Source organism: Mustela nigripes, chromosome 9 (assembly GCF_022355385.1).
Source record: "Mustela nigripes isolate SB6536 chromosome 9, MUSNIG.SB6536, whole genome shotgun sequence".
In the NCBI taxonomy this organism is placed as follows: Eukaryota; Metazoa; Chordata; class Mammalia; order Carnivora; family Mustelidae; genus Mustela; species Mustela nigripes.
In genome coordinates this window covers 27175136-27195447 of record NC_081565.1, presented here as the reverse complement: position 1 = coordinate 27195447, position 20312 = coordinate 27175136, and the positions used below count along the sequence as shown (strand labels likewise).

The following is a 20312-nucleotide window of genomic DNA, read 5'->3' as shown; positions in this document are numbered from 1 at the left end:
ATTAATGATCTCCAAATAATGATATTCAAAGTGGGGTCTGTGGGTCCAATGAATTAGAAATAAGGGGATGTTTGTTAAAAATCTAAATAGCTCTCCCCTGCCTCAGAACTGTACGTCACAATCTCAGGAAACGGAACACAAAAACCTGTATTTTTAATAAGCTATCAAGGTAGTTATTACACATCTTGAATCCTCTCTCTCATGAACCTGAGATAAATTTGAAAAGCTAAACTCACAGCTACTACCACCAGTCCACTAGTGCTGACATGCTTGTTGGCCTCCTCCGGTGATCTCTTACTGCATACAGTAATATGTACAGACTTGTTAAACTCACACGCAATTTTCTCTTCTGGATTACTCCAGGTATAAAAAAGTAAAATGGACAGGATGAATTGGACTGAGATTGAGTTCATTCTACAGGGACTTTCTGAGTACCCAAGAGTAGAAAAGCTCCTTTTCGTGATATGCTTGATGATGTACCTGGTGATCCTGCTGGGAAACAGCACCTTGATCATCCTAACTCTTCTGGATTCCCGCCTCCATATGCCCATGTACTTCTTCCTTGGTAATCTTTCCTTCCTAGACATTTGGTACACATCCACCTTTATCCCCTCAATGTTGATACACTTCCTGTCACAGAAAAAAACCATCTCCTTCACTAGATGTGTGGTTCAGATGTCTGTTTCCTACACTATGGGGTCCGCAGAGTGTGTGCTCCTCACGGTGATGGCATATGACCGTTACGTGGCCATCTGTAACCCGCTGAGATACTCCATCATCATCAGTAAGGCACTTTGTATTCAGATGGCAGCTCTCTCTTGGGGGTTGGGCTTTCTCAATTCACTGACAGAAACTATTCTTGCAATACGGTTGCCCTTCTGTGGAAAAAATATCATTAATCACTTTGTTTGTGAAATACTGGCGTTTGTCAAGCTGGCTTGTACAGATATTTCCTTGAATGAGATTACGATAATGTTGGGCAATGTATTATTTTTGTTTTCTCCATTACTGTTAATTTGTATCTCCTATGTCTTCATCCTTTCTACGGTACTAAGAATCAATTCAGCAGAAGGAAGAAAAAAGGCCTTTTCTACCTGCTCAGCCCACTTAACAGTAGTGACCATGTTTTATGGGACAATCCTCTTGATGTATATGAAGCCAAAGTCCAAAGACTCTGCTTTTAACAAATTGATAGCCCTGTTCTATGGAGTAGTCACTCCCATGCTCAATCCTATCATCTATAGCCTAAGGAATACAGAGGTGCATGGAGCTATGAGAAAATTGATGACTAGACACTGGTTCTGGAGGAAAGGATAAGAAACTTACCTCCTTGAGTTCATGCACAAAATAAGCTCACAGCTTCGAGGCAAAGGTTTTTAATATAAACAGAACAAGAGAAATAAAGATTTTATGTAGAATCACAGAATTTAGGAGTTGGAAAAAAATTTCAAGATAATAATCTAGCTTCACCTTTTTATGAAAATGACTGTTATAAAAATGTAGAGACAACTGGTATAAGAAGTGACAGTAAGCTTTAAGAAATAAGCCTTTCAAAAAAAAAAAAAAATCCAGTACGGATCTTCTTCAACTGATGAAGTTAAGCCCAAATAAATCCATTGAAAGTTGAAAATATCATAAGTTAAAAATGTATTTAGGGGCACCTGGGTGGCTCAGTGGATTAAAGCCTCTGCCTTCTGCTCAGGTCATGGTCCCAAGGTCCTGGGATGGAGCCCCGCATTGAGCTCTCTGGTCAGCAGGGAGCCTGTTTCCTCCACTCTCTCTCTCTCTCTGCCTACCTCTCTGCCTACTTGTGATCTCTCTGTCAAATAAATAAATGAAATCTTTTTTAAAAATGCATTTAATATACATAATCTACTGATCAGCATAGCTTAGCCTAGCCTACCTTAAATGCATTCAGAACACTTAGAGTTGTTCAAAACCATCTCACACAAAGCCTATTTATGATAAAATATTGACCATTTTCTATAATAATAAACTATGTGAGTACTATACTGAGATTGAAAAACAGAATGGTCGGGGGCGCCTGGGTGGCTCAGTGGGTTAAGCCGCTGCCTTTGGCTCAGGTCATGATCTCAGGGTCCTGGGATCGAGTCCCACATCGGGCTCTCTGCTCAGCAGGGAGCCTGCTTCCTTCTCTCTCTCTCTGCCTGCCTCTCAGTGTACTTGTAATTTCTCTCTGTCAAATAAATAAATAAAATCTTTAAAAAAAAAAAAAGAAAGAAAAACAGAATGGTTGTATGGGTTCAGAATGGTTTTGAGTATATCAGTTGTTTATCCCTGTGATCATGTGGCTCAGACTGGAAGCCGTGACCACTGCCTAGTGTAACAAGAGAATATCAAGAGCTCTCATGTTGCTAGCCCAGGAAAAGATCAAAATTCAAATTTCAAAGTACAGTTTCTGCTGAATGTATTATCACTTTCATACCATCATATAGTTGAAAAATCCCAAATCAAACCATGTTAACTCTACTGTACATTTGCCTACTGAATAAATAAAACATATTTTTCAGCTCCTTTTTGAGAGAACTACTTGAGTTTTTCTGTTTGTCTGTTTGTTTATTACTGATTTTTGTTTTACCCAAGGACTGGATCTGACTCCAACCTAATTTTTCAGGTACCTATTTCCCTCTCTTCTTTCCCACCTCCTGTTTGTCCCATCCCCTTTGCACAATGCTATGCTCCATTTGCTATTAGTTCTCCAATCAAATCATGTTCTTTTCCTACCGAAAGACAAAAGTATACGCCACTTCTTCCCCATCATCACATTTCTCTTTCTCAGCCTAGCAGTCTCATTAAAGACAATTCAAGTGTTTGATCTTCCGCAAATTCTTCCAAAACTTTCTCAGTTAGTTATTCCCTCCTCTATGCTGCCTTGAACTTTACCTCTGCTATGGTAATTTTCCTTTTATACTAAATCATTTGTTAGATTCTGAAATCTCCCCCATGTCAGAACTCACTGTTCTCTGTATGAAGTCTAATGTCAAATAAATTCAAAACAGTAGGTAATAATTAAGTACTGGATTAATTAACATTTTTAAAGAATAGTAAAATATATGGGCGCCTGGGTGGCTCAGTGGGTTAAGCCTCTGACTTTGGCTCAGGTCATGATCCCGGGGTCCTGGGATCGAGCCCCGCATCGGGCTCCCTGCTCAGTGGGGAGCCTGCTTCCCTTCCTCTCTCTCTGCCTGCCTCTCTGCCTACTTGTGATCTCTTGTCTGTCAAATAAATAAATAAAATCTTTAAAAAAATAGTAAAATATAGTCTAAATACTTGATATAATACAGTGAGGTAAAGGAACTTGAATTTATGCATTATTTCACGGACTAAACAACAAATTCAAGTTTCTGATAAAGTATCAGCTAATTTTAAATGTATGGAAATATAAGAGTAGATAAAACATTGATAAATAAACTGAAGAGGTCATGTGAGCCGGGTAAGACAAAATCGTATCAATGTATAATTATGCTCTAATAAAAATTGCTGAGAAAAATACATATCAATTGGATAATCTTTCTTAATATTGGCAATTTCACTTTTTCAGCAGCAAGTTTCATTTTGAATATTTTCCTTTAAAAAAATCCCCTTGAAATTGCTAGTGAATAATAGTATGCAGTTTTATTTTTTATGTGATATCATACCATATGTCTACATTATATATAGTTGAGCTGCCTGGTACAGTGTCACAGCCTGATAAGGAGAGCATCTATGCTCAAGGGCCACCCAGCAAAGGGTTCAGGAATGAAACAGTGTTCAGGAGGGCACCTTTGCTTGTTCTGCCCAGCATGATGTTTTAGATCCTGATTGAGTAAGTGAAATAGCAACATGAAAGGGAGGCCCAATTCAGGTTGTCAGAACCCAAACAGAATCAAAAGGACATCCACACAGGGAATGACTTAGCTAAGATTGTCAGAGAGAGAAAGAGATAACAGGGAATTTTATGCTTATATCCATAAGTACTACCACAATGATAGGCCTAGACTTGTAACACAATAACAAAATGTTGCTCAATACATTTGAAATCACAGGTAAATTCAAACTCACTGAAGCTAGAGTCTAGCCAGAAAAAGATGAACAAAAACTGTATCAAAGTGATATCACCCTATCTGACCACCTATAATGTAGCTGATTGACAGGTGGTCTTTTGGAATTAGTAAATATTAACTTTTAAATAATTATAAATACATTAAATAAATTATTCCCATTTAATAGAAGAGGAAATTAGATTAGAATGTTCAATAAATTACCTAAGATCTCTAAGCTTGTATAGAAACCAAAAAAATATTCTAATTCTTTACTCTAGATCCCAAGGGTTTTATTCTTTCACCTTTATCACAGCTCTGGCCAATCATAGGACAACAAAGCCAACCATTTTATAGACAATTGTCCTAAATTTCTCCCTAAATGACATCATTCTCACCTAGGGCTCAATTTCCACCTCTGTGCAAAAGACTTCCCAATGTATGTACAGCTTTAGTCCTGACTTCTTGCCCCGACTTCACTAATCTGTCTTCACCTAGAAGTCTGACCATCAATGCACAGTGAACTAGTCAACCAACTTACATCCCTATCTTCATGAAGTCATTATCCTTAAGCTTCTCCTCTCATCCAGTCAATGGCTGCATCTGAAATCTTTACTTAGATCAATGGACCCATCTCAGATATGACTGTTTATTCATATCTGAGAAATCAAATATGCCCTACAACCCTGTAATGCCCATATTCATCCTATTTTGTTCGTCCCATTGCTTTCTGGATCCAAGCCATCCAACAATTTTATTGACTCTGGCAACAACTTAATGATGAGCAAATAAGTCTTGCCCACTGAACTCATGTTTATTTATCTGGTCCAGAAAGTATATAAAAATGAGAAGAATAAATGAAACAAGATGGGATTGGGAGGGAGACAAACCATAAGTGACTCTTAATCTCACAAAACAAACTTAGGGTTGCTGGGGGGAGGGGGTTTGGGAGAAGGGGCTGGGATTATGGACATTGGGGAGGGTATGTGCTTTGGTGAGTGCTGTGAAGTGTGTAAACCTGGTGATTCACAGACCTGTACCCCTGGGGATAAAAATATATGTTTATAAAAAATAAAAATTTTTTTAAAAATGCTACAAATGCTGCATTTGTATTAAATTTGTATTTAAATTAAAATAGTTTTTAATTCTTTGTATATTGTGGTTTATATAATAAGATATATTCATGTACTTCAATATTTCACACCATTTTAGTGGGTTTGGGAGTATTGTATATCTTATAATATGCATATCATGTATTTTCTAAGTGCTGATGGGTTCATTTATACCCTTGGATTTAAGAAACTAGGTGTCAGGGGAAAGCACAATAAAAAAGGGAAGGGTACTAGTAGTTTCAATGAAACCTCCTGTAGCTTTTTTGAATTTACAAAATAATGTCAGCATTCTAAGACCAACAACAAACTACTAAACTCTCTGATATTTTTTTCTCCAGACTAGCACTCCTACCCTATTTCTATTCAGGATATATTTGTGCAAACCTTTTCCATCTGTACATAGACATTCATATCACACACATCTATCTGCATGCACAAATATATCCACATATATAAAACATACTTACACTTTGTGGAATATTCAATTACTTCCATTAAATTTATCTATGCTGAAAAAGAGGTTATACTAGATTTCTAAGGCTTCCATAACAAAATATCACAGAATGGGTTGCTTAAACAATAGAAATTTACTCGCTCATACTTCTGGAGGCTAGAAGTCCAAGAGCAAAATGTTGGCAGATTTGATTTCTTCTGAAGCCTCTCCTTGGCTTGCAAATAGCCACCTTCTTGCTATGTCCTTTTCTCTGTATGTGAGTATCCCTGCTGAACCCATGTGTGTCTAAATTTCTTCTTACAATGACACAATTCAGCTTGTATGAGGCCCCACACTGACAGTCTCATTTTAACGTTATCACCTTTTGAAAGGCCATACCTTCAAATAGAGATACACTCTGAGGTACTGGGGGTTAAAGCTTCAAAATAAGTTTTGGAGGGACACAAATCAACCTAAAACAGGGGTTAATCATAAATTAGCTAAAAAGTCTACTATAGGTATTACATTTGTATATTATATGTCCATATTTTTGAATACTAACAATACACTAACTTAATGTTTAAAGTTACCTTTACACTCTGTAACCTAAAATAAAAATTGATGTTTGTCATCATGAGACCTATTTACATAAGATTTCAGATATGCTTATGTAAGAGGTACCTAAATTATTTTAATTTCAGTAGTCAGTCAAGGAGAAAACTTAGGAAATCACACATCTCATTTAAAATGAATATCTTCCTGGATGGTACAGTCAGTTGAGCACCTAACTTTTGGTTTCAGTGCAGATCATGATCTTAGGGTCATGAGATCGAGCCCCATGTTGGGTTCTGTACTGTACCCTTTCCCTCTGTCCCTCCCACTCATGCTCTCTAAAATAGATAAATAAATGTTTTTTAAAAATTAGTGTCTTCCCCCATTATCCCAATGTTCTGTTGTGCATTAACCACTAAATGACACCTCAGGTTAGTGTTTATGGATATTATTTGCTGCTGGGGATTAAAAAAGCACAAAGAGAGTTCCTAATCAGCAATTTTTTCACAGCTGCTTTTACCTCTTTGTTCCGTAAACTATAGATGATGGGATTCAACATGGGGGTTAATCCAGCATATACCAAAGCGATAAATTTATCTATTTCCTGTGAATCTACAGCTGAGGGCTTCAGGTACATGGAGAGAGCTGTCCCATAGAATAAAACCACCACAGTCAGGTGGGCTGCACATGTTGAAAAGGCTTTGCTTCGACCATCCACTGAGCTGATTCTCAGAATGTTGAAGAGAATGAATGCATAAGATATACAAATGAGGAGCATCGGCATAGGAAGAAGAAGTACACTGATCACCAGCATGATTAACTGCACCCTGGAAGTATCTACACAAATTAGTTTCAACACAGCCAGAATTTCACAAGTGAAATGATTGATGATGTTCTTTCCACAGAGAGACTGATGCAGCACGAACATTGTTTCCACCAGGGCAGTGAGGCAGCCAGTCACCCAGGAGCCAGCTGCAATCCGCACACAGACACTCTTGTTCATGATGATGGGGTACCTCAGGGGGTTGCAGATGGCCACATACCGGTCATACGCCATCATGGACAGGAGCACACACTCAGTGGAGCCCATGGCAAGAGAAAAGTACATCTGAATGGCACATCCTGAGAATGAGATAGTGTTTTTTCCTGAAACAAAGTTTGCTAGCATTGGAGTGAGAGCAGAAGAGGTGTACCAGATGTCTAAAAAGGAGAGGTTGCTGAGGAAGAAGTACATGGGTTTGTGTAGATGGGAATCCAGGACAGTGATGGAGATCAGAATTACATTACCCAGCAGGGTGATCAAGTACATCAGCAAGCACAGCACAAATACAATGACCTCAACTTTGGGGTAGTGGGAAAATCCCAGAAAAATAAAATTTGAAATGACTGTCAGGTTTGCCTTGACCATTTTACTCCTCTTTGTTTATCTGCAATAGTGAATAAAAATATACATTGTATATATTATAAAAATTACATTCTACCAACTCTCCAGGGTTGTTTGGTAGGGGTACTTTAAAAGAATCATTATTGGGGCGCCTGAGTGGCTCAGTGGGTTAAAGCCTCTGCCTTCGGCTCAGGTCATGATCCCAGGGTCCTGGGATCGAGCCCCACATTGGGTTCTCTGCTCAGCGGGGAGCCTGCTTCCTCCTCTCTCTGACTGCCTCTCTGCCTACTTGTAATCTCTGTCTGTCAAATAAATAAAATCTTTAAAACAAAAAAAGGATCATTATTCTGGCAATACCACATTAGTTATTCATTCATTCATTCATTCAACATTTATTGAGTATACTACAAGTCACAGAAGATCTAGAGTTGAATTACATAAAAGCTGTTCTCTGGCAAGTCACAATAGAGTATCACATATTCAAGTAAATAAATAATTACAAGAACATGATGTAAGTATTCTCTAGGGCACTGAGAGAACACAGAGAGTAAGAATCCTAACTCTATGTTAGGGATGCTGCTCAGTGACCTATTTTGATACTTAGTTTAATCAAAAAATACATTAGATTTAATTGAGGTAAGGACCACAGGAGATTTGCTAGGGAAACAAAAAATTTTTGTAAAAGCTACACTGAGGAAGGATTTAGTTGCATTTCATAAACCTGCTAATTGTATAATATAACAGATGAATATGCTGTAACTAAGGAATATAAATAGAAGATAAACATGCATCTGACCACTATAGTACCACCTGATTTCCACTTTCATGAAAGCATGGAATAATCCTGAACCCAAATTTAGAAACAAAATAATTTTCAAAGTTGAGTATTTTATATTGAAATTCAAATTACTTGTGATATGTCTCACAACTGGACACATATGGAGATGTGTTTAAATACCACTGTCCTACAAGTGGCATTCGAAGGAAATCAATCACAAGTATTCAAGTGTCATATCCTCATCATTATCTACTTCTCCCTATTTCTCATCTCCCAACACTACCTCCACACTTTGTCTGAAATAACAACCAGCATGTAGCTCCTCATACTTACGTGCTGTTTTTTTTTTAATTTTTATGTCTTTAATCAACAGTTTATTTATCTCCATGGAGTGGCCTTTCTCCCCAGCTCCAATCTTGTCTTCCATGAGTATTTATCCAGTCATCAAAACTGTATGCCACTGTCTCAAGTACATCTTCCTTCTTTGTACATACTTACAGTACTCTAGTATATTACAGCAAACTGTAGCCAGATAGGCACATCCCAATTGCTCCCACCCCTGCTAGGAGGGAATTCTCAAGAGCTTGTTCCCCCATAATACTAGCAAGGTATTTAAGATTTTTAATAACACACCACTGTATTGAACTTGGAAAGTTTTTGATACATATTCAAATAAGTACATTTTCCTACAGTTCTCCATGTCAACCTAAAAGCCTAAAGATTTCTCCTCAACTTGTCATTTATATCTAGACTCTTATCTGTAACATTAAAGAAACTTACTAATTTAAGAAACAAAAATGATGAGCTCTTAGCTTTAAATATTTGATGCACAGTGAGGGAGGTGGGGAAGGGGAAGACCACTTGTACTCTTAGAAGAGCCTGTAATGCTTCCCAAACAATCATGCTCTGTAGGGTTTTAGAGCACGTATGAAACTTGGACTCTAAATCCAACCATACTTCTTCTAAGCACACACAATTAGATAAATCACTTGGCTTCTTTGAACCTCAGTTGTCTGATCTATACCAGGAGGATGATAATTCCAAATTAACTTGTTTTAAACTCTCCCTCCACCACCCCAATTTCATGAGAATCACAAAGAGTTTATCATTTCATGGTCTCCCTGCTTTCCAGAACTACAATTGCCTGTATGCTGGCCGAGTGCTGGTTCATACTGCCTCAGATTAAAAAAAAAAAATTAGTGCCTTCTTTATAATCTATTGGGATTTCAACCCCCAACCATGGACTAATATGAAACACTTTATTGAGTATTTCCAGAAAGGTTATGACATTTCTGCTGTTTTGTCTACTTTGGTCAACACACACCACCACTTCCACTGAGGCTTTCTCGATTGTTTTTCCCCATCCCCACCCAATTTTCTTGCTCTAGCCCTGGCTCCTCTTGCCTTTTTTTTTTTTTTTATTTCTTTACCACTCTCTTGCCCTCTCTCTCATAAATAAAACAAGGACGTCTCTTTTTCTCATGCAGATTGAGTCTGCACTCATTCCCTTGTCTCTTATCCTTTTAAGAGTCTCACCTATCTTGTCATTTTATTGAGATACTTTCTTTAAAATCATTACCAATACCAGTGCTAAGATAATTAAATGATTTCTAACAAACTCCTCTCTTTCTTTCTAAATGTCAGAGCCAGAAGAGACTCAAGAGTTCTAATCCAATCCTCTTATATTAAAGTTGATGGATGCTTGAAGCCATTTAATGACTTATCTGAGGTAAATGAGAAAATTGAGAGCATAAAGCCAAAAGTCCTATCCCATATTCAGGACTCATTGCAACTCTATTTTTCCTACCAACTAGTACTTCTTTTTAGAGTAAATATCTCTATTCTGGTTTCCTGGCCTGGCTGAGACCCATTAATACATTTTATAAATCTGAGGATACAGAAAGAGATGGATAATGTCTACGCTCATATACCTTAGCACATGTGATAAGCATCTTCCTTTTTGATTAATGCATGCGTCAATATTTAAAGTTGATCTCCAGCATGGTCTTTCTTGTGAATCTTGGGTGCAGTGCTCAAAAAAGTAAAAGAATCTGATTTTTGTAATTAGGACAATATTCCATGATAAACTATATTAGAGTGAGTTGTACAGAGGTATTTTTATTCAGACAATTGCAATGAAAAAGGATGTGGATGGTCTTGGTTTGCAAAAAATCAACCCAAATCTTGCCTGATTCACAAGTTCTCAACATACAAGCTTCAGTTAATTAAAAATATCAAAACAATTTCTTAAGAAAAATAACAACATAAAGATTTGTTCTGCCAAAATCACCACCTATGATCTGCTCCCCAAAACTTCCAAAGGGTTACCCCTGGATCTAAGACTATTAAAGCTTCCATTGCTATTAGGGACTAACCAACTCCCTTAACAATTTAGTGTTGTGATTCTGAAACATAAAGAAGTTAAGAAACTTTCTGGTTCTCTAGGGTATGCCTCTCCAAGTTCCATTAACTAATTGGGAACCCAAAAAAAAAAAAAGGTAAAAAATTTTTTAATTATTTCAAGTTATGGAAATAATATTGGGTTAAGCAGCATTCATGCAAGCAAAATTGGAGGAGACTATTTGCCTATTTTTTTTGCAGACTGCCCTTGAATTACACAGCAAACATTGCAAATAAGAATCATAGAAATGCCTGCCTATATGGCCTCAGCTTGTAAAGTGATCGATTTATTTTCAGAAATATCTCCCAAATATGTCAGTTATCTGAGAAATAGAAGATGAAACATCCTCACTGAGCTTTTAAATGGCCACAAAGAGAGAGCACTGAGCAATCAAATAATTTATTACTATCAAATTCCCTTTAATAGGCAAAGTTTCTAGCACAGTGTTTATGATTTTATAAAGATTATATAGTAATCTTTGAAGGAATAGTACTTTGGAAAGAATACTAGACTTAAAGAGTTGGGTATTAAACCTCAGCTCAACTAATGATTAGTTAAGTAATCTTATACAATTGTGGTATATTAATGGCATTAATGACCCCAATTCTTTACTCTGATTTTAGCCCTACACATGTGACGTGATTTGATCATAGAGCATTAGCAAATATAATGCAAGCAGACACTTGTAAAGCGCTTGCATAATTAGGTTAGTCTTCTCTTTTCTGTCTCTGCTACTATCATGAAAATATGTCCAAATTAGCCAACTGGAGTATAAGATGAACATTAAACAGAACTGAGTTGCTTCAGTTGCAAACAGCCAAGGCTCCCCTGTGTGAGGCAGCAGTCACTCAATCTCCAACAAATGAGTGAGTCCAAAAACAATCAATAAACCAACTCACAGCTGATTTGAGATATTAAGATAATCTAGTTGAGATCACCTGGCTCCAGGTGTCTCATCGACTTTAGTAAATGCTTACTTTGCTATGTCACTGAGATTGTTTATTATGCTATATGGTTGTAGCAATGTCAGACTGAAGGAGTAATAAATGGTGTCATTGCCTATTCAACACCAACTCACCTGGTCTTTATCTTTCTTGAAAGAATCATAATTTTATTCATTTGTCTACCCCATTTTTATCCAATAGGAAAATATCTTGGTAAACCCAAGCCTCTTACCTTCCTTTCTAGAAGCTTTACATTTTTACCTTTCATACTGAGATACACAATACATCTAGAATTAATCTTTGTGTATAATATGAGACAAGGGCAAGATTTATTTTTTACTATATGCACACTATTTGACTCAACATAATTTTATTGAAAAGCTCCCTGTCTTATTGCAGTGTCATTTTTTACATAAACTAATTGATCATAATGTTTGGATCTGTTCTGAGCTTCTTGTTTTGTTCCATTAGTCTATTTTTCCTATCCTTGCACCAATATTGCATTGTCTTATTAGCTATAGCTCTATAGTAGATTTGATTTTGGCCTTCTAAATGATTTCTTCTTTATGGATGGATTGGCTGGTGTTGGCAGCATGTATTTTAGCATTTGCTTTACGATTTTCACAATATACCTGCTGGAGTTTTGATTGGGATTGCCTTGAACCTACATTTCAATTTAGAGAGAATTGACATCTTTATACTATTTCATCTTCTAATCCATTAATTTAGATCTTTTTAAATTTCTCTCAATAATGTATTGATTCTTCCTAGATAAGTGTCTTACACATAGTATATTAGATTTATTCATATATTTTTATATTATTGATGCTATTATAAATTATGCTTTAAACTCTTTTTATTTTACTTTCTTATTATTGCTATGTAATTTTTTATCCTAAACTTATATTTAGGAATATTGGTAAATTCACTTTTTTATAATATTTTTTAAATATTTAATGAAGTAGAGTTCACATTAAATTCACTTACTAATTCCAATAGTTTGTAGACCATTTGAGTATTCTATATACATATAGTGTGATTCATAAATAATAGTAGATTTGTTTTCATTATTCATATCATTTATCATTACTTTTAGTACTGATTATGAATTCTAGTATTCAAATGTCAAATTAAGGAGCTGAGAAAAATAAGGCAAAATGAGAGAATTTTTTTTTAATATTTATAAACATATATTTTTATCCCCAGGGGTACAGGTCTGTGAATCACCAGGTTTACACACTTCACAGCACTCACCAAAGCACATACCCTCCCCAACACCCCCTTCTCCCAAGCCCCCTCCCCCCAGCAACCCTCAGTTTGTTTTGTGAGATTAAGAGTCACTTATGGTTTGTCTCCCTCCCAATCCCATCTTGTTTCATTGATTCTTCTCCTACCCACTTAAGCCCTCATGTTGCATCACCACTTCCTCATATCAGGGAGATCATATGATAGTTGTCTTTCTCTGCTTGACTTATTTCGCTAAGCATGATACGCTCTATAGCAGCAATGTCCACAATAGCCAAACTATGGAAAGAACCTAGATGTCCATCAACAGATGAATGGATCAAGAAAATGAGAGAATTTTATTTGAAAAATGTATTGGTACTTAAAAATGGCTGTGGACTATTTAAAACTAGGTTTTGATACCTGAAAAATTAAGATTCCTCCTATAACACAGATTACATAAGACATAAAATATTTCTAATTCTAAATACTATAACAATATGAAGTTCATTTTCTTACTACAGAGTATCAATGAGCTCCCAGGAATCCTGTGAAATGTATTTCTAATGATTTTAGTGAAACAGAACAAAAGAGAATAAAAGTAAGTTAAAAACAAAACAAAACAAAACAAAAACTGCCGGGGCACCTGGGTGGCTCAGTGGGTTAAATCTCTGCCTTCAGCTCAGGTCATGATTTCAGGGTCCTGGGATCGAGCCAAGCTCCACACGGGGCTCCCTGCTCAGCAGGGAGCCTGCTTCCCCCTCTCTCTGGCTACTTGTGATCTCTCTCTCTCTCTCTCTGTCAAATAAATAAATAAAATATTTAAAAAAAAAAAACCTTTAGGGGTGCCTGGGTAGCTCAGAAGGTTAAGCCTCTGCCTTCTGCTCAGGTCATGATCTCAGGGTCCTGGGATCGAGTCCCACATCGGGCTCTCTGCTCATCAGGGAGCCTGCGTCCCCTGCTCTCTCTCTGCTTCCTTCTCAGCCTACTTATGATCTCTCTCTCTGTCAGATAAATAAATACAGTCTTAAAAAAAAAAAAAACTGTCACTCTGTGATGTCTAACAGATATAAAGCAAATAAACAAATTTCAAAGTAAATTGTGGAAAATATCATTATAATAGAGTATCTGTGTAGATCTTATCTAGCCAGTAGACCTGCAATATGAGCAGATTCTGGGACAGAATTACTTGTGTCCAGGTGATAGAGACGTAGGAATTTACTAGAAAGCTCCACATATTTTACTTCAGACTGGGTCAATTGTCCTGATGACTCTATATGCCAAGCTACTTTCTGCCTGGGGTCCAGTTAATGCGCCCTCACACAGTGCTTATTTAAAAACTTAAGGTGGGGGCGCCTGGGTGGCTCATTGGGTTAAAAGTCTCTGCCTTTGGCTCAGGTCATGATCTCAGGGTCCTGGGATGGAGTCTTAGCAGGGAGCCTGCTTTCCCCTCCTTTCTCTGCCTACTTGTGATCTCTCTCTGAGAAAAAAAAAAAAAAAACTTAAGGTGAAAAAACTATACCTGAGGATAAAGCTATTTCCAGAAAAGATGAGAAACTGCTCTGATCTGCACTTGTTGAGACACTGTTGTTAATGATAGACTGGCATGCCTTCTACCTGAATCCAAACATCTAAAAATGAGCACACCTATACTTCTCAATAAGTATGGATATTAAATTATTAAACATTCCACCAAAATTGCAGTAGCAATTTGCAATTGCAATTCTCAACTGCAACAACAGCTAAATGCTTAACATATTTATGTTTCAGACCAATATGAGTATCAAGCAAGCTATAGACACTAATCTACATCTGTCCAAAGTAATCTTCTTTTTTGACACATGGGGAAATTTGGCCAGAAAAAAATTTGTTTATTTGTCGCTTTAGTCGATCTTCCCTCAGCATTCATTTCTTGTACAGGACATGGTTTCCCCAAGTCTCAAGGTAACCTAAAAGAGACAATTAATATCCCATTCACAGAAACTTGAGAAACTTCTTATCCTTCTGAAGTCAAGATATTTCATGGATGTGATAACTCAAGATTATAGTAAATAAGTACATTTTCTCTGGCTTATAAAAATCCCAAAAATTCATTTTCCCCAATCTCATGGTAAACAGAAAGTATGATTTTTAATGTCAGTCTTTTCAAAGTCATGGCAAACACACCTTGACATTTTCAAGCTACCTCAGAATTTATAGAATCACAAATGACATCTCATTTTTGAAGAGGCCAAGTTATTTTCCTTTAAAAATAACGGGAAAATCTTTCATGGACTTAAAGTCCATTAGCAAGGGGAATATCAAGGATGTCTTATAAAAAAAAAAATGTCTCTAGGGGTGTCTGGGAGGCTCAGTAGGTTAAGCATCTGTCTTCAGCTCAGGTCATGATCCCAGGACCCAGGGGTTGAGCAGGGCTCCTTGCTTCACACAGGGAGCCTGCTCCTTCCTCTTCCTGTCCCTTGACTGCCACTCTCCCTGCTTGTGCTTTTTCTCTCTATCAAACAAATAAAATCTTGAAAAAGAAATGTCTCAACTATCATATGATCTCCCTGATATGAGGAAGGGGGGATGCAACGGCAGGGGTGGGGGTTGGGGGGTAGGTAAAGAATAAATGAAACAAGATGGAATCGGGAGGGATACAAACCATAAGAGACTCTTAATCTCACAAAACAAACTGAGGGTTGCTGGGGGGAGGGAGGTTGGGAGAAGGAGAGTGGGATTATGGACATTGGGGAGGGTATGTGCTTTGGTGAGTGCTGTGAAGTGTGTAAACCTGATGATTCACAGACCTGTACCCCTGGGGATAAAAATATATGTTTATAAAAAATAAAAAATTTAAAATAAAAAGGAAAAAAAAAGAAAAGAAGTAGCATTACAATGAAATAAAGGAGTCATTTCTCTTTGTGGTGTGGCGTCCTAGAAAAAGCTCACTGCTGCCTCTTTCTGAACTGTTAGGGGGAAATAAATCTCTATCTTACAATTAAAAATAAACACAAGACTTAAAAACATTAAAGACTAAAATAGAAAGCCAAGAATATTTTAAAATCTAAATAAAAATGAATACTTAAATAATGTGGGGTTTTAAGCAGCATTTAAAAACTAAAGCAATTAAACAAAAGAATAAAACTAATTAACTTAATACCTTAAAGTGTTCTGAAATTATAAAAGACACATAAACTAAATTACTTAAATTTTTAAATAAAAAATTCTGAGGATAATATGATAGCAGGAAAGAAAAAAGATGAAATATTGAATAGTAAAATCTAACACAATATTTAAAGTGTGCAATTCAGATTAGGAAAAATAAAATGATAAAAAGTAAATATTTTTTAAAGCTGAAGGTTACCATAACAGAACAAAGAAATACAAATCCAAGATTAAAATCATATGTAAAAACCATCTAACGGTAGACCCACCATTCCCTAGTTAACAGAATTCCTTTTGGATCAGCAACATACTTCATGGTTAGCCAATGGGACAAAGGAAAAGATACAGCTCTACTTTCATCTGTGGATAGTTCACTCAGAAGTTATTTACTTTTTAATTTTGAAGTGGCTTCAAAAATTAGGTATTAGGTTCCAAGTCCAAAGCAGTCAAGCCGATGTATCAGAAGATCTTTGGGAAGAAGGTTGTCAAAGTGGATATGTTGAAAGCAGAAAATAATAATAACTTAATGCCTCATAGGTGGAGAGAACAAAAAGTTTTAAAAATATAATACTATTCTAGAACCAAAAGGTTTAAGAGTATACAGCTACATAGACAGAGGAGAATCAGCATTATATATCTGAATAGACTCCAGGTAAATCAGATTCTTCTAGTAATCACAGTACTGTAAATTCTTTTTTTTTTTTTTAAATTTTTTATTTTTTATAAACATATATTTTTATCCCCAGGGGTACAGGTCTGTGAATCACCAGGTTTACACACTTCACAGCACTCTGGAACTAGAGTACTGTAAATTCTTAATTTTAACTGAGTTTTAAAAATCTGAAACCAATTTTCATTTTGTCTTATAAAGAAAGTAATAAAGCATGAAATTGGTTTTGGAAATAATGTTATTTAAAAAAAAATTTTATGATTTTAATACAAGCTTAACTTTTGTCTGGAAATCTCTCTCATTATTATACAACCCCTCTACTTGCCCTTAAAATCAAGCTCTTCAACAACAAGAACAAGAACAAACTACAATCGACTCCTAAAACATGGGCATTTATTTACTTATTTTCATTATGACTGCAGCCAAGTAATACTTGAGAGCTTGAGAGCTTTGAGAGATGAATTTGACATAGCTGCAAGAATCTATCTGTTTGGCTCTTCGGTTTCTCTAATTGATTTCCACATTGCAATTATAAAAATTACTGGTCCCTTTCCAATTTACTTGTTAAACACATTTCTTCTCAGTAGGTGTTTAACTGCCTCCTTCACATCCTTGTTCCTAAGACTATAGATTAAAGGATTCATCATGGGAGTAATAACCCCATAGAACAGAGATATAAGTTTGTCAGTAGCATCCAACTCAACTGAATTAAGTGTCTCTGTAGACTTGGGCTTCATGTACATGAAGAGAATGGTTCCATAGAATATTATCACCACAGTCAGGTGGGCTGAGCAGGTGGAGAAAGCTTTGCTTCTCCCCTCAGAAGAGCGAATTTTGAGGATGCTTATAATGATTAATGTATAAGAGATAATAATTAATAACAGTGGTGTCAATATAAACAATGTTGTGGCCACAAGCATGATGAACTCATTGCCTGAGATGTCAGCACAGGCCAGTTTCATGACAGCCAGAATTTCACAGGAGAAGTGATTGATGACGTTATTCCTACAGAAAGGCAATCGTACTACAAACACAGTTTGTACTGCAGAGTTGATGACTCCTATGATCCAGGACCCAGCTGCCATGGGCACAAAGGAATCCTTGCTCATGATGACAGGGTATCTTAGGGGGTTGCAGATAGCCACATACCGGTCAAAGGCCATCATGCCCAGGAGCACACACTCTGTTGTCCCCATGGCCAGGCCAAGGAACATCTGCACCGCACAGCCAGAGAAGGAGATGGTCTTTCTCTCTGAGAGGAAGCTCACCAGCGTGGAGGGAATGGAGGTGCTGGTGTAGCAGATGTCCAAGAAGGAGAGGTTCCCCAGGAAGAAGTACATAGGGGTGTGAAGGTGGGAGTCCAAGATGCTGATTAAAATAAGGGTGCCATTGCCCAGAAGGATGACAACATACATTATTAAGATTAGCACAAAAAAGAGTAGCTCAAGACTTGGGTAACCAGAAAGCCCCTTTAAGAAGAATTCCACCAGAATGGTTTGATTTTCCCATTCCATTGCACTGTTTCTGTTTTACCTGTAAGACATTAGAATTTTTTAAAACAAAATATGTGACTCATTATGATTACTTTCAAATGTGTACCAGTTTATAAATACCATACTCCCAGAGAGAAAAAAAAATTTTAAGGAAAAAGGGAAAGAAAAAAACAAAAAGTAAATAAAAGTGAACCAAAGAGAGGTAAGATATGAATAAAGAGGGGGGCGGGAAGAGGAAACTTGCATGTTTTTAGCCACACACAATACAGCATGTAATTTACTGAATCTCATCACAGTGCTGAGAGAGAGCTATTATCATCCACAGTCTACAGATAGGTAAACTAAAGTGTAAATATTAAATAAACTTGACTAAAAGTAAATATAAAGCACAGCTAAGTAAGATTCAAGCCTAAGTCTTCCTTAATAAAGCGTAGGCTTTTTGCCATATTTATCATCTCACACGTAAACTAGAGGTTATAATAAAAATTAACATTGTATTATGTGTAACTAAATAATAAACCATATTTACTGAATACAAAGCACCACACAATAAACCAATGATCTTGTCACTCCTTGAAATTATAATATTATGATTACCATCTCTCTTGCATAGTAGCATGTAAACTTGATAAAGGTAGGTACTCTTATTATTTACATCGATAGTCCCAATACCTATGATAAAGTGGAATCAGAGACAGTTGTTCAAAAATATTTGTTGGCTAAAGAAACAAAATGAAAGACAAAAGAATGACTAACATTTCTCACTGTGTCAATCCCTTACTAATGGTTTGCTTTGTGCATTACCTATTTAGTCTGAAGAGCAAACCTATTAGGCAATTACTGTGATCAGCCTCATCATCTTTAATAATAGAGGAGGAAAATAAAGCACAGAAAAGTCAAGTAATTTGCCTAAAGTCATACAAGCTAAGTAAACAGTAGAACTAAGAGTTAAACCTCAGCTGTATGGCTGCATAGTATAAATTCTTAATTTTTCAATCTGCAGAGAACTTGGCTCAAAGACTAGAACACCTTTTAATCTAATTGACAGTACTAATGTTTCAAAAGAAATACTGGACCAAGGAAAGGTGACTGTTAGAAAGAAGCAAGACTTCAACATAGTGATTTGAGAGAAGTTCGTTTTGATACTTGATATTTTCCTACAATTTGCTGTCATAGAGTTGCATTTGATCCTTATAATCTGTAATTTCCCTTGTGAGAAGTTCTATTTTTTTTTTCCATTACTATCCTTAAGTGATTTTTTTTCTATTTTAGTCTCACAAAGGGTTTTCCTATATCATAGTTCTTCTCAAAAAAAGGGGAGGGGGGCTTTTGGATCAAAATATCCTTTCCACATTTTTTCTTGTTTTCTTAACAAGTTTTGTTTGTAAATTTTTAAAGGTTATCTGGAATTTTCTAATTTCGTGAAACAAGAACTAAATTCCTTAATATTTCCTCTTTCTTTTCTATTTCTAGCTCTGATTAATGCCCTTAAAATACTTAGTTTTCTTAAAAACTTAGATTTTGACATAAAATGTTCTTTTCATTGGCTACAATGAAAAGTTAATATATCCATATACACCTGGATAGCCAACAGCTATCCAAGTGTATATTCTCTGCACACCTAGTCATTGGATATTTGTGTTTGATTTTTGTTAATTTTTTTAGTTTATAACAACATAACATGTAATTCTCTAGTTACGGAGATTTTGGCAGTCAATTACTTGATCCATGTTGTAAATACTAACAAAAAATTTTAATTCTCTTGGGGAAACATATATGATTATATAGTTACATAATACATGCATACATGTATACATATAATCAAGTTTATTTAATGTGTTATTCAAATCTGTGATATAATTATTTTGTCATCTATATTTAATTGATTCTATATAAATATCTGTAAGCACATTCTGCTCATATAGCTAGGAATTTTTTAATATGCTTAGCTTCTGTGTTGTTTATAGCCGATAATTTGTATAAATTGTCAATATTATTAATTGACCTGTCTTTATCATGTTTTGTAGTTTAAATTCCACTTTTATGATATTGCTATTATATTCCTGCCTTCTTTTAGTTTGCTTTTGCCTGCTCTTGTGCATCCCTTTATTTTCAACTTTTCTTTCTCACTTTG

The 20312-nt window shown here is 36.1% G+C and overlaps 2 protein-coding genes across 2 annotated transcripts; one reads left to right on the top strand and one right to left on the bottom strand.

Moving 5' to 3' along the window:
• The first annotated feature begins 378 nt into the window (after positions 1-378).
• Positions 379-6928, top strand: LOC132025068 (olfactory receptor 13D1-like). The gene is made up of 2 exons (XM_059412244.1): positions 379-1298; position 6928. Coding segments are annotated over exons 1-2 (921 nt in total).
• Positions 6929-17242: 10314 nt separating this feature from the next.
• Positions 17243-18199, bottom strand: LOC132025067 (olfactory receptor 13C2). Its single transcript, XM_059412243.1, has one exon. The coding sequence runs from the start codon at positions 18197-18199 to the stop codon at positions 17243-17245; it is 957 nt and encodes a 318-aa protein (XP_059268226.1).
• Positions 18200-20312: the final 2113 nt, after the last annotated feature.